This window comes from Strix uralensis, chromosome 15 (genome assembly GCF_047716275.1).
Source record: "Strix uralensis isolate ZFMK-TIS-50842 chromosome 15, bStrUra1, whole genome shotgun sequence".
NCBI classification, from domain to species: Eukaryota; Metazoa; Chordata; class Aves; order Strigiformes; family Strigidae; genus Strix; species Strix uralensis.
The window spans coordinates 12,726,743-12,740,064 of NC_133986.1; the positions used below are offsets into that span (position 1 = coordinate 12,726,743).

General features: G+C 42.0%; 1 protein-coding gene across 2 annotated transcripts in view; it reads right to left on the reverse strand.

Annotated features, from left to right (window-relative positions):
• RMDN3 (regulator of microtubule dynamics 3) overlaps window positions 1-13,322 on the reverse strand; it is a 38,618-nt gene that overhangs the window by 19,143 nt on the left and 6,153 nt on the right. For both annotated transcript variants that reach the window (XM_074884959.1, XM_074884958.1), the window contains exons 4-6: window positions 11,922-12,189; window positions 10,161-10,263; window positions 9,013-9,073 (exon numbers count right to left, since the gene is read on the reverse strand). In XM_074884959.1, coding sequence (XP_074741060.1) covers window positions 9,013-9,073; window positions 10,161-10,263; window positions 11,922-12,189 — 432 coding nt within the window. The remainder of the gene's footprint in view (window positions 1-9,012; window positions 9,074-10,160; window positions 10,264-11,921; window positions 12,190-13,322) is intronic.

Sequence of the window (13,322 nt, forward strand, 5' to 3'; positions counted from 1 at the left end):
GGCGAGGATAGATTTGCAGTTTTTTAAAGAGATTATGTTCATCATATTCCCATTTCACACAAGTATAACCCTCCTGTTTTCAAGTGAAAAAATATTCATCACAGTCCACCCTAAGCTGTAGGTGCAAAGATTTGTAAAGCCAGTCCACAGATACTTACCTACACAAGTTTTTAATCACTTGTACATGATGCTGAGACCACTTAAGCACTTACTGTTTTAGTTGCAGACCATCAGCTCTGGTGAAACAACTAATCTGACAGCTTTCTGCATGTTAATTCCCTTACCGAGTTTTAAAACTGCATAATGCTAAGTAAATTGACTAATATATGACTTAAGAAAAGACAATACGCATACACACTTCCTAAGCCACAGACTTGTGGCTGCAGCTTATTTGGGGTTTTTTTGGTTAGTATAATTATTTTACCTGCATGTGTGAACTTTCTTCTCAATACACCATAATTAAACTGTGTATCTCCCAATCTAGAGACTGGTATATTGATTTTAACTGGAGATATATACCCATGTATGCATAGTGAGAAAGTGAAAAAAATATCCCATTTCTTAAAATTACCATAGACCCACTGCAAACCTTTATCTTTAAGTAGCTGTCCTCTATCACATGCTTGCACAACTTGGCAGAAAAGGTAACAGAATACATAGTTCTAGCTGAAGTGATTCGGCAACTGGGAGCAAAACTATGCAAAGAGCTCTCTGTAGGCTTCTCGTGACTGCTCGGGATGATCGTCTGACTTTGACTGAACGACTTCAGCATCACTTACACAACTGCAGGAGACCTCACAGGAGCTTGACTCATTAGTCAGTCCACAGAGCCATGGTTATAGCAATACAGGCATTACCCCACTGCCAAGCCATAAAATCCCCGAATGCCCAGATATTTGTATGAAGGTCTTCACTATTTTATATGAAAACAACTTTAATTTTTTAAATTGAAACAATACTGTATTTTGTTTATTTTTGTTACTTATTGCACAGTTGAGCAGATTATGGCTCATGTCTGCCAAGTAACAAACGTCTCAGCTTTGCTCCCGCGGAACCAACAAGGACCCCCAACAACTGAAACAATTCAGGCCTCTTGTCCCTCTGTAGAAGCAGCCTGAGCCAGCTACACAAGCCAAGCCTCACCCTCTCCGAGGGCGAGCAGCTCCACAGGGACTACTTTATTTGAGCAGATATACCAAGATGAAAGCAAGAGCCCAACAGACACAAATGAGTAATTCCTATACCACCTTAGGGGCCTGAGGCAGAATATCACTTAGAGTATCTCAACTTGGAAGACAGAAAAGTGCAACCCTAGGAATCTCAGGATAAATTCAGATGATCACTCAAAAATGCTTCCGGTTTCAGACAGAAAATCTGCTCAGACTCTCGGTGTCATCTTTAATTTCTGTGCTTCGCCCCAGCCCCGTCAATGAATTGTTCATGGCTAACACAGCCCCAGTGTCTTTGCAACAGGCGGGATGGAGAAGTTGCTACCAACCTGAACTCCCAGTCTTGCCAGTAAGAGAGACAAGAACAAAATAACAAAATAATCTAAATCTTCTGCTTTTAGAGAAATGAACGAAGATAAAAAAAGACAGACGGATGTACATTAAGTTTCAGGATCACTAGCATCCTTTCTGTGAAATTCCCATAAGCAAACAAGGAAACATGGTACAGCTGTGACTGGCATGAAGTTCAGAGGGTGAGCGTGGGAGGTTCATCGCTGGAGATCTGTCTAATCTGTTTTGAAAAGTACCCACCAGAAAGAACACGACTTTCTTTTGGAGCGAGTAAACTACCCAAGTCTCCTTTACCCTGATTTTTCCACAATTAATTGTTCTCTGAAAACTACTGTGAGCAAATAGACATTGAATGGAGTGGCAAAAAAATCCCCTTACAGTGACAGTGATGCTATTAAATAACTCCATTAAGCTGGGTAATATAGTAGAGATTAAATTTAAATAGGCTGCAGACTAGCATATGCTAGAAAATTCACCAATTAATGGGGGGGTGGCTGCAGAGAATCAAATTTAAAGGTTACAGTACATCACAGGCAGCCCAAGGCAATAATATGATGCTGTACTAGCAAGCCTCAGCTAAAGTACTATATACAATTTTTAAGTAATAAATTTAACAGGAAAAAGAAAAAAAAGGATGAGCTGGATAGAGTCCATAGGACAACAACGAGACCAGGAGGTTTGCAGAACACCACCACACTGAAAGGTTGTGACAAGTAGGTCTGCTTTCTTTCAAAACACTGCATGAATACAACAACTACTGCAGCCTCTTACAGTTTCCCATGTTAAACACTTTTTTCCTGTTTAGAGAGAAGTAAAAACAACGCCTAGGCTGATATCAGGAAAAATCCGTACAGTTATATATATTATGTCCACATAATTAAACTACTTGATAAAACAGGAGAATGGGGAGAGAAGGGCACAGGACAAGCCCCATCACCCGAAGTTTTCAGGGATCGGGGACAGTTTCGGCATGCCTGGCACGCACCCTTGCCAGAAGAGGAGTGAGACAACTTTCTGAAGGTCCCTCCAAACTCTGTGTCCTTGATTCCTTAAACACTAGAAACCAAACTATTTTTCTGGATTAGTGCTCTGTTTCAAACTTAATTAACATGCCTAGAACATATTCAGGTTCCAAGGAGACCTGGCAAATGATGTGAAGTTACATGTTAGCTAGTAAGTTTACTCAGGCACATGGCTAAAAGCAAAGTCAATTTTCATTAGTGATTTAAGTCAAACTTAAATGACTGTCACAGAAAGAAAAGGTTGAAATATTCCCTTCTCTACCTCCACCACAATCCGTCTTCCTTGATCCTAAAAAAGTGAAAATCTTCATTAGCTACCTCAACTGGGACACGAAACATGTCTTCAGTTTTGTTCAATTTCTACAGCGGTTTTATCTGCTGAGGATCTCTCGTCTCCCTCAGGAGGTGGTAGGAAAGGACCATATGCGTTCTCTTCGTAGAACAAAATGTATTCATCCCCAGTGAAGTCTAAAGATACAAATGACATTTATTGTGCAGAACATACAATTTTTATGGAGTGACCTCATGTTTATTTAAACCTCTGGTTTTACTCAGAAGACTTGCAGTTTCAGCTGTCCTCCCACGAGCTACCAGCAAAGAGCCTGGACATGCCTGGGCAAGATGTTCAAACTACAAAAAAAACCCCAGACTGCAGGAACTACTAGTGCTTTCAAAGAAGGTGTCACCTGCATCAACACCGATGAGAAGAGCTGCGAAATGAAGCTTTTTGTAGTGCCTGAGTTGTTTTCCACATTTGTAGCATTATCACCATGCTATGAGAGCTTTCTGCTCTCTTAAGATCTCAGTTCTCAGAATTTCTCTTTTCTTTATGCCTAAGAAATAAAAAGCAACCCACAGACTGTAAATGTCAAGTTACTTCACTACTTGCAAGAGAAGGAGGGAATATTGATCGCTGCTGAGATTCCTTCTGCCCCTGCTCATACTTTTCAGTATTTTCTCTTCCTTGGCTCCTCTCCGGTGTTCCCACTCCCAGAGCCTCTGTGGCTCAGGATGTGGAGACATTTCAGGGTACCGACACCCCTGAGGAAGAAAGGGACCCTCCGGAGTCAGGGGGATGCCACCAGGCAGCTCTAGCTGTATGTTATTTTTCTTTCTCTACGTTCTGAAATATCTTCTAACGCCTATTCCTATTTGCTATAGTTGCTTCTGCCCCTAATCTATATTGTCAGTAACTTCCCTGTTTAATCCACCCGCAGAACAGAAAATGCTCAGCTCAAACCCAGACACAGCTCAAAATTGGCCAGATCTGAGCAGTAATCCATGAAGAGTTAAATCCTGAAATACTGCCAGTTATTAAAATTAAAGCTATCTTCAAGCCATATCTGGAATGCTGTCACTTTTCAAAAGAAAGAAACGGTATCTACCCACAGACAGCCAGATGTACCAACAGAATTTAAAAGGGCTGGTACACAATTCAGTGGCTATCGAGCGTGTGAAGTGCTCCACCAAAGTGACACTCTTTAGAAGAGAGGGCACATTTTGGAGGCTCATCCAACCCAAGAATGTATCTTCCTCCCACTTCCCTGTAACACGTATAATATCTCCAAGAGGGCCAAAGCTCATTACTTCTTTTGCAGTGACAGCTGTCAGCAAATAGCATTTAATTTCAATGTGAAATATTCAATTCAGAAAAAAGCTGCTAATACAGCACCTGCAAAATTTTTTGCAGATGGACCTCTGAAACCCCTTGCTGCTCTGGTCATACTTCCAATATTTAACAACTGGAGCAGAAGCCAAGGCAAACACACAGCTCACTATCCTTTCCCGATCCCTAAAGCTGCTGTTACGTGCTTGCAGTTGCTGCAAACAGCCCCACCAAAATGGACAGGGGATTCTAACAAGGCCACAATTCTTTCCCTCACTTACATTTGTGAGGATGTCACATATTCATGTCTAAGCAGCTTTGTTTTAGCACAGGCGTGTGCAACAATCAATGCCTCTTCCATCCACCCCTAAAAGCAAGAACAGACTTACGAACTTGCTCTGTCCTCCTCTTCATGAGCTGAAATCACCTAAGGGAGCATTCAGTTTAGTTGGACATAATATCTACCTGTTCAGAGATCTTTTACAATAAAAGCAGAGAATGACTTTGATGTCTGTATCAAAAGTAAGAATCGGGTAATTATAAGACAGGAGTATACAGGCACGAAGAACACTTGGTATAATATCAATCAGCCTACAAGACACAGATCTATTCCAAAGGTACTAAATGCATCAAATGCCCAAGACAACTCTCACACGTTTCTACATTCCTAAGCAGTGCCTAGGGGGAAAGCACCGCTGGAGATCAGTCCCACTGCACAAAGGCCGACTTGTCTGTGCAGCCCTGATCAAATGTCGGTTCTGTTTCGAGCAGCTCTGCAGAGATGGCTCTCCTGGGACCAGCCGACTTCCCAGAGCAAGCCACTACAATAACAGCTTTGTACCAAATCGAATGTCAAGAAGACCCAAGAGATCCATGAAAGGACAATCCTTCATGCTTGGGCAGATCCCAAAGCTAGCCCAGACACTGTCCCAGACACTTACTGCTTCCTTGGTCATTCCTGAGAAACCACTTACTACCACGCTGCCAAAGCCGTCGAACCAGCCAGCCAGAGAACACTGCGACGCTGCAGCCCGTCACGCTCCCCTCAGCGCTGCCTTCGCCAGCACTCAGAAATCCCCTCGTTCACAAAGTTATTTTCTTTGTTTGTTGCTTTAAAATGTCAGTCATTACTGCAAAAACTATGAGGCACTGAGAGAGGGGAAAAAAGTTTTACTTGCAACGATGACTGTATGCAAAGTATCCTCTGTCTTGCCTGACAAGCATCACACCTTAAAGGCAATAAAAGAGGGAATGATCTGTGCAACAGAAGCAAATAATACAGCCTAGAGAACAATGGATAAGCACTGAAAACCAGCACAACTGCAGCTTTAGTCATCCATGAGCATTAAGTGGCAACTGATAAAATAGCAAATTACAGTCAACTTGAAATAACACAGGAAAAAACGCAGCGCTAATGGTACCTGCACGATCACAGGCTTCAGACAGCCTGTATCACACAGAGACATTAAAATCACTGGGAATGTCTCTATTAAAATGTCTGTTTAGTGTGTTGTGGAAAAGAGAAAGACAACGGTAACTACTGTATATGGAAGTAAGGATGAAAAGGATCGTCGCGTCGGTATTACACAAATCCATGCTGCTCCCACAGCTTGTGTTCTGCCCTGGATTCCCGTACTTTGTCTGAAAAAAGACATGGTAGCAAGAGAATAATATGGGAAAGACAACATGGGTGATGAGAGATAATAAAATGATTCCTTATGCAAAGAGATAATAAAAGATTCAGATTCTTCAGCAAGGGAAACAGATACTAAAGAGAGAAATACCACAGTCATTCAGAAAGGAAGGGCGAACAATCACCCTCCTCACTTCTCCATAAACCACGAGCCAGGGCATCAAATCAAAACCAAAAAAGCTTTAAAACCTCTACTGGCAATTTCAGACTGAGTAAGCAGGTTTTCTCTGCACAGAGCATGTTAAATAACGGGATCTGTACCGGAGGACGGTATGGGAACGGAAGGATCCGAGGGGCTAAAACCAGGTTACATGGGCTGGCGGAGGACAGCTCCATGTCGGGATGAACTCGCCTCCGTGCTGCTCCCTGCTGGTGGCAAGGACAGCACACTGAAGGGCAGTGATCACAGTATTCTTTCCTTTCCTTTTTTTTTTTAAAAATATTTTCCTAAACATGCAGCACAATGAACTAAACGTAATTCTGAGCCATGTGCCCATTACTTGAGTAAAGGGAAAACGACCTATAATGTCTTTTGGAACTATGTTTTATCCTACATTTTTCATATATATGTATCTTTCCATGTATTAAGCATCATTTCAGGAATGATAATTTTCTTCTCGGGGTAAATTCAATTACCATAAAAAGAGGCTGCAGTTAGAACAGCTTGAGACCATCCCATGACCCATACAGAGCTGGAAAGGGAATGATTTCCTGTTCTATTCATGGCAGAAAATAATTATTTCTATGACTGATAAAGGTAGTTACATATTCATTTCCAATAAATCCCATGCCTCCCACATGCTGCTCTGCTATTTCCTTTCTGCAGCTGCTCTCTAGAATTAAAAGCAAGATGTAGATGTGCAGAAGCCTTACCCCTCTTTGGGGGCCCAGAATTGTGCCCTCTTTCACCAAAACCACTGTGGGAAGAGTTGAGCACAGGCTGTAACAGAGGCACTGAGAACATCTTGGCTCAAAAGCCTTGAGATTTTCTACTGGAGACACATGACTGAACCTCCCGTTACAGTCATTACTTTGCACACTATAACCTCTGAACTAGAGCTAAGCCATCAATATTATACCCTAAAGTAGAACCTTGCTTTGTTAAATACCAAACGATCGAGTATCAAAGTGGCTTACAAACCTTAAGACTCAACTTGGCAACTAAAACCCATCCTTCAAGATGTTAAACCAGCAGACAAAGCTGAACACCGTAATCTGCTAGAGATTTGCCAAACTGCCTGTCCCAGTACTCTTCCTTCGTATCGAAGCTTTAATTGAGAACAGCAAGTCATTACTAAGAGCTAAAATACAGTCTTTTCAAGATGATAAAGGCATTTGTTCAGATGTCAGTACAAACTGATCCTCTAAATAAATTTACTCATCTCAGAAAAGCGCAGATCTTGTTCGGTAAAGATACTGAGCAGCATCCTGTTTTCCCAAAAATTTCCATTTAAAAAAATAATTTCTCTTGTAGTCTATTTTGCATGTCAGTCCTTCATAGTAACTGCTGATAAACACTGTTCGTCAAGGAATTCGCCAGAATAACAGAAAAGCACATTCCCATACCTCCACAAACACCTGCAGCCTCTCCAAGCACGCTCTTGGGGTATTTTTAAGGAAGGAGAGCAACCCTTGCAGTCCCACACAGGAGGTGCAACCAAAGCCTGTTCATTCATGCTGCTGAAGAGAGCAAGGTACCTTTCCTCTTGCCTACCTCCTCACTGAAATCCTGACCAGCTGCAGCATTTATAGAAACGTAGCACACCTGGCTTGGCTAAACTGCAGATCATTTCATCTTTTACCATGAAAAAAAATATAAAATATCTTTTTTTAAAAAAAAAAAAAAAAAAAGGAGCTGTATGCTGTTGTCTCAATTCATTTCAAAGCCAGAGTGCTTTGCAGAGTGACAAGCAGCACCCGTGAACAGAATGCAGCAGTGCCAGGCCAGAAGACTATAAAAGGCTGTCTGAGAAGAATGATGTTTCTACTTACTCCAGAATTAAGATGAATATAAGAACATTGGCACAGCACTAAGCCCACGCTTGCAGGCCTAGCTGACTGAGGCAAATATATCACCTCTTGACAGAAAGCAAGCATCTCTGCGCAGCAGAGCATTATCGAAATGTCAATGACACAGTAAACCCCAACAATTAACCTAAAAATGTTGGAGGAACAGAAAGGAAAAACCTCATTCATATTTAATATGTAACTGTTCAGACTCTGCCCCCACAGCTGCACAGCTGGCTGTGAGCTTGACTTTGAGGGACATACACATTCTCTATAGGGGGCTGAAAAGGGGCCAAGGGAAACAGAGGACTTGTGAAAGAAAATGACGAGAGCCTCACCACACTGAGGAACTAGTTTTCTGCAAGTTATCTGCATGAAACATTCCCTCTGGCAGCCCATCTACACCCAGCACGAACGGGGCGCTCCGATGTGCATTTTCGCAGGGTCCGCACAGGCGGGAGCGATGCCGACGGCGCTCCCAGCACCCCACCCAGGCACGCTCATGGCCCTGGCGCCAGCTGCCGAGCCAGCTGCTGTCTTCTGCCCTCAGCAAGGGAAACTGCACCATTCCCAGGAAAGCTCCTAAACAAACTCTCCTTCACCTTTTCAAAATGTATGCGCTTAAGCTACGAGTAGCCCAAAGAATGGACAGCTTAGTCTGCTGAACTTAGCCTGGTGAACACCAAATGGAGCTCATTCTACTTATTCATCTCAAAATCGTTCTGTCAACAGCTTGTTCCTCCAAGCCTTATCTGGAAGTTCATCCTCCACCACCATCACCAAAGTTCATCAGCTTGTTGGGTGCAGACTCACAAAAGCCTTGATACAATCTGTTCTGAGCACCCAAAGTTCGTGATTCTATTTGGGAGCTTTTGCTCAAGAACTCTTCTGGCCATCAGAGAGAAATCCATAATTACACTGGAGTAAGCAAAGCAAAGTTTATTACTATAATCACAACCAAAGCTACTGTCTGTCAAGCCATTACTTATGCCAATTAACCAAAGCTGTTAAAACCAGCTTTTTACAGAAAATAACATCAATATAGTATACTCCAAGTAAGGGCAAATAAGCTTTTTTTTTTGTTTTTAAATGCAGCTCAGCTCACAACAATCTCCAAGTCCTTTTCCCATGCTTCTTAAAAGCAAGAAGTAAAAAGTTACTTACCACTGATGGCACTCGGCACTTCGATCCCACTTCTGTAAGGCAACTTCTATCTCTTCTTTCCCTGCAAATAAGTGGTCAGAGGTAAGAAATTCAGCCACCTTCTCTCTTAACATCCTTCTCTGAGGCTGCTTGAGTACAATAATAGAATGCCATAAAAGTCATATATTTGTTAATTTTATAATACATTTGGCTTGAAAATGTCCCATAAATAATTTCATACTCTGGCAGTGATACAGAACATCCAAGGCCACTCAAAGAGATCACACAAACTTTTAGTACAATAGCAAATTGTATTGACCTGTCAACATGGTTTCACTCATTCGAAATCACAGTTATCTCTAAGGAAAACATCTTCCACACTGTGTTAAGAAAAGTTAATCTGAGCTTTCAGGGGTTTTGTTCTGATGCATTTCACAGTCTCAGACCGAGGACCTGCCCCACCTCCCCCTCTCTCCTCCAAGAACCTGCAGTCTCAAAAAGCTGAAAACCGAGCGTCTATTGAAGGCTAGAAAGACTATCAAAAATAAAACTTAAAATTTCATGCTTTAAATGGCTACACTGATTTCCAGAAAAGAATAATTATATTAGATAGTTGTAGTATTAACTAACTATATTTAGTTATGTGCATAATAAACAGGACAAATTATTTAGAATCGTATCTTTTGTTGCACATTTTAACGGTAACAAAGATGATTTTTTTGTTATATTCTGACCCACCTACAGCCTTGCAAACCACACTTGAGCTAATGAAGTACAATGAGGGAATGAAACTAAACTGATTCCTCTAAGTTAACAGACATTTAAAAATACGTTTCTTTTTTATATCTGCACATGTTAGCAACATAAAAAATTAAATGCATTACAGCAAAAACTTTTTATCTTAATACCACACAGGATATGGACGATAGGTTTGAGAAACAAACTTTTACACCTTCAACCAGCCCTTGGTCTACTTACACTGTCTTCCAAAAAGCAAGATTTTTAAACACATACCACCCCAGCACTGCTAGCTACTCATCTAAAAAAAAAGATTGCAAGATTAAACAAACAATCCACCCCATTGTTTGCAAGTGTAGGGTTTATAAACCTGAGGTGTAATGTCAGCTTTGCCCAGCCCCTTCCCTTGCCCCCCCCACACAATTCCTCACCATCAGACGCGTATGATCGCTTCTCATCTGCGTCTTCCGTGATGTCACACATATCACTGTGTGCTCGTGCCAGGCGCCAAAGAAAGTCTTTCTGGTCCGCATACTGCAGCAAAAACATAAATGTTGTATATCAAAACCCGTTCTGCCATTGACAAAGAGCATGAGAAAGAAAAAAATCAAGTGGGGGCATATACTGGAAGTCACACAGACATTCTTTTGAAACCTTGACAGGCCCCAACTCTACACGAACCGAAGCAGAGCCCCAAAAGAGCAAAGTGGATGGCCAGGTCTATAATTAAGCTTACAGTGCTACACCACTGGTATGGGTCTAACTGCTGCCGCCTTCTAACAAGGAACGCCTCCAATTCCGAGGTCAGTTCTTCAGCACTCTCTGCTAACCTCAAAACACCGGGGAAAAAAACACCCTAAACCTCATCACTTCATTAAAATTCACAAATTGAATTTTACTTCTTTCATGGTTCAGTCTGCATTCAGTTTCACATCCTGCCTCATTCTTAAACCTGGGACAGTACTGTAGGCATACTGCTAAATTTGAAGCAGCTGTGTTCTGACAAACTCGCTAAATTTGAAGCAGGTATGTTCTGACAAACTCAAACTTATTTAACAAAAAAAAGTAGAAAATTAAAACACAACCACCTAACAGTTTGATTTCTTCTGTGATAGTATTGTAAATAAAAGAAACTGGGAGAATCACCAGAAAGAAGGATGCAAGAGAATTTCAGAAGCCGACAGGCCTGTCATTTCTTCCTGGTGGGAAGGAAAAACCCCCATCTACTTGAAATTAGAACCGATCAAGTTAACAGTTGTTTCTTTCCTTCTGTTCCTCCCAGAAATACAGCAGTCAAAAAAAAGGTTTTGCTCTTTAAAAGGCTGGTAACCCAAAACATCGGCTTTGCTGGCTACGCAGCACTTCACTAAACCCCAACAGAGGCTGTGGGTGCAACTGCGGCGGGTCATGGCGGGACACAACGCCCGCAGCCAGACACGCGTCAGCGCTGGGTGCAGCCACTGCCTGGGGCCAGAGATACAAGGTAATGTGTGTGTATATATACATATAATCACCATATATATATATATATATGCTGTTATCTGCAGCAGCTTGAGTAAAAGCATCACTGCCCCTTGCCATGGTCCCACACCCCAACGGCAGCACCAACGCTCACCAAATCAGGGGACCAATTCACATCCCCGATACGGTATAGAAAACCCACATTCTTGAAGGTGGCAAAACACCTACACCATCCAGGTTGTTAATCTCATTAACTAACCCACACCTAAGCATTGCCTAACCCTTCTGTTTGAATACACAACTTATTTATTTCACGAACCACCACACAGGTGCACCGGGCAGACCAAGTTCCCTGACTATAGATCGAGCCATTGCGTATGTAACGAGGTAATCGTTCTCAAAACCTTTGCTGAGTTTACTGTATACATAGAGTGCTGTTATTTTACACATGTACAGTGTGTTCACCCAAAGTGATGACATGATGAGACACAGAGTTCCAAGACAGAAAGCGACTGGGAACTGGCTGCTGCTGTAGCCCAAAGAGTTTTGGCCTGCAGCCTGCTCCCAGGCTGCTCCTGAGGAAGGGGGCCACTGGAAACTGGGGGCCGCTGGAGGCTGGCCCAGTTGCTGTGTAGGACCTGGATGCTGCTAAGATATGCAATTTCCTCTTTCCAAGCTACTTAGCTGAAAACACAAATCACTGCTGGAAAATATAAAAAGGCAACTTTTACCGCCAGTTTATTATTCAGCAGCAGCTGGAACCCCTCTCTCTTCTCCTGCTCATCTCCGTCGTGCAAGCGGTCAGCCTGCTGCAGTAGCTGACCCAGTCCTTCCTCCAGTGAGGAGTCTAAGATTAAATGTGTTTCATCCTCATTGACGAGATCCAGGGAATCCCGCCGCACAGTTTTCACTGTTTCACAGCTCACTTCATCCTCCCCTTCTTCACTCTCTCTCTCAGACTCCCGGTCATAATCAGACTCAGCGTTGGCTGTGGTGTACCTTTGAGAAAAAAAAAAAAAAACAACACGAAATTAGTTTGAGAAGATGCTGTATAGCCTGTAACACTTTTATACATACGGTACAGAAAAAACAACTCTTCCCAATAGAGGAAGAGGAGTATCTTATTTTATCCTGCAGAATACTGTACAGTCCCAGTGTCTCAAACAACACACCAATCGTTATTTCTCATGTATTACACACAGCCTCAAAAAGCTGAAGAAAAGCCCCCCAAAAGTTAAGTAGAACTCAGTCACGAGCATCCATAACACTGTAGCAGCTTCTCTTAGACCTTCTGACTTCAGTGTAAGAGAATCAAACAACTGAAACAGAGCCAGGACAATTCAGTTAAATGTATGGATTATAAAAGAGAATTTCAACAAAAAATCCAACACACTCATCCATGTGGAAAATATAACCTGAGGTTTTTAGCCTGTTCCAGGAAATTTCAAACACAATGGCTGTTTTGGCAGTATCTAGTACCTCCATCATCTTGTCTGAGCGCTAAATACGAAACAGCTTGTTCACACTGACATGTGGAAAGGTGCAAACCAGTGGGAGAGCGACCAAAAATATTTCACATCAGCAAGAAGTCCAGCACAGAGACAGCAGACGAGCCACAAAAAGACACCACATGTACAAAAACCCAGGCAATGATTAGCTGCTAAATTAGTCAAATGAACCAGGATAAAGCTCAGATCAAAGTTTCTGAAAATGGCTAAAATTAAGCTCCTCCAAGTCATATTCAGGCACCTAAGCTGGAAATTTAAACCAGCATTATATATTGACTGATACCATTGCAGGGGGGCATCTACTTACACAACTAATTTCTTTTTGAAGACAACTCTCTATTTGTCCCACTCACATTTATCTGCAAGCTCTTAACTCAAGAACAAGCGCAAGTTAGCCAGTAATTTAAGAATGTGCACTTTTGTATTCAGGTTTTGTTGGTTTATCCGAATAGAAAGCTCTCTTCGTGAAACAAGCTGCTTCAAACCCCTTAAACGCTTAATTCTAGTGGATGTTTTTAATTGTTACCCGATTAAACTGTGCCCAAATCAATTTTACAGGTTCTGCAAGAATTAAAAGTCATTGCAGTCTGGGGGCACTCGGTAACTACAGCTGCATTCCCCTTT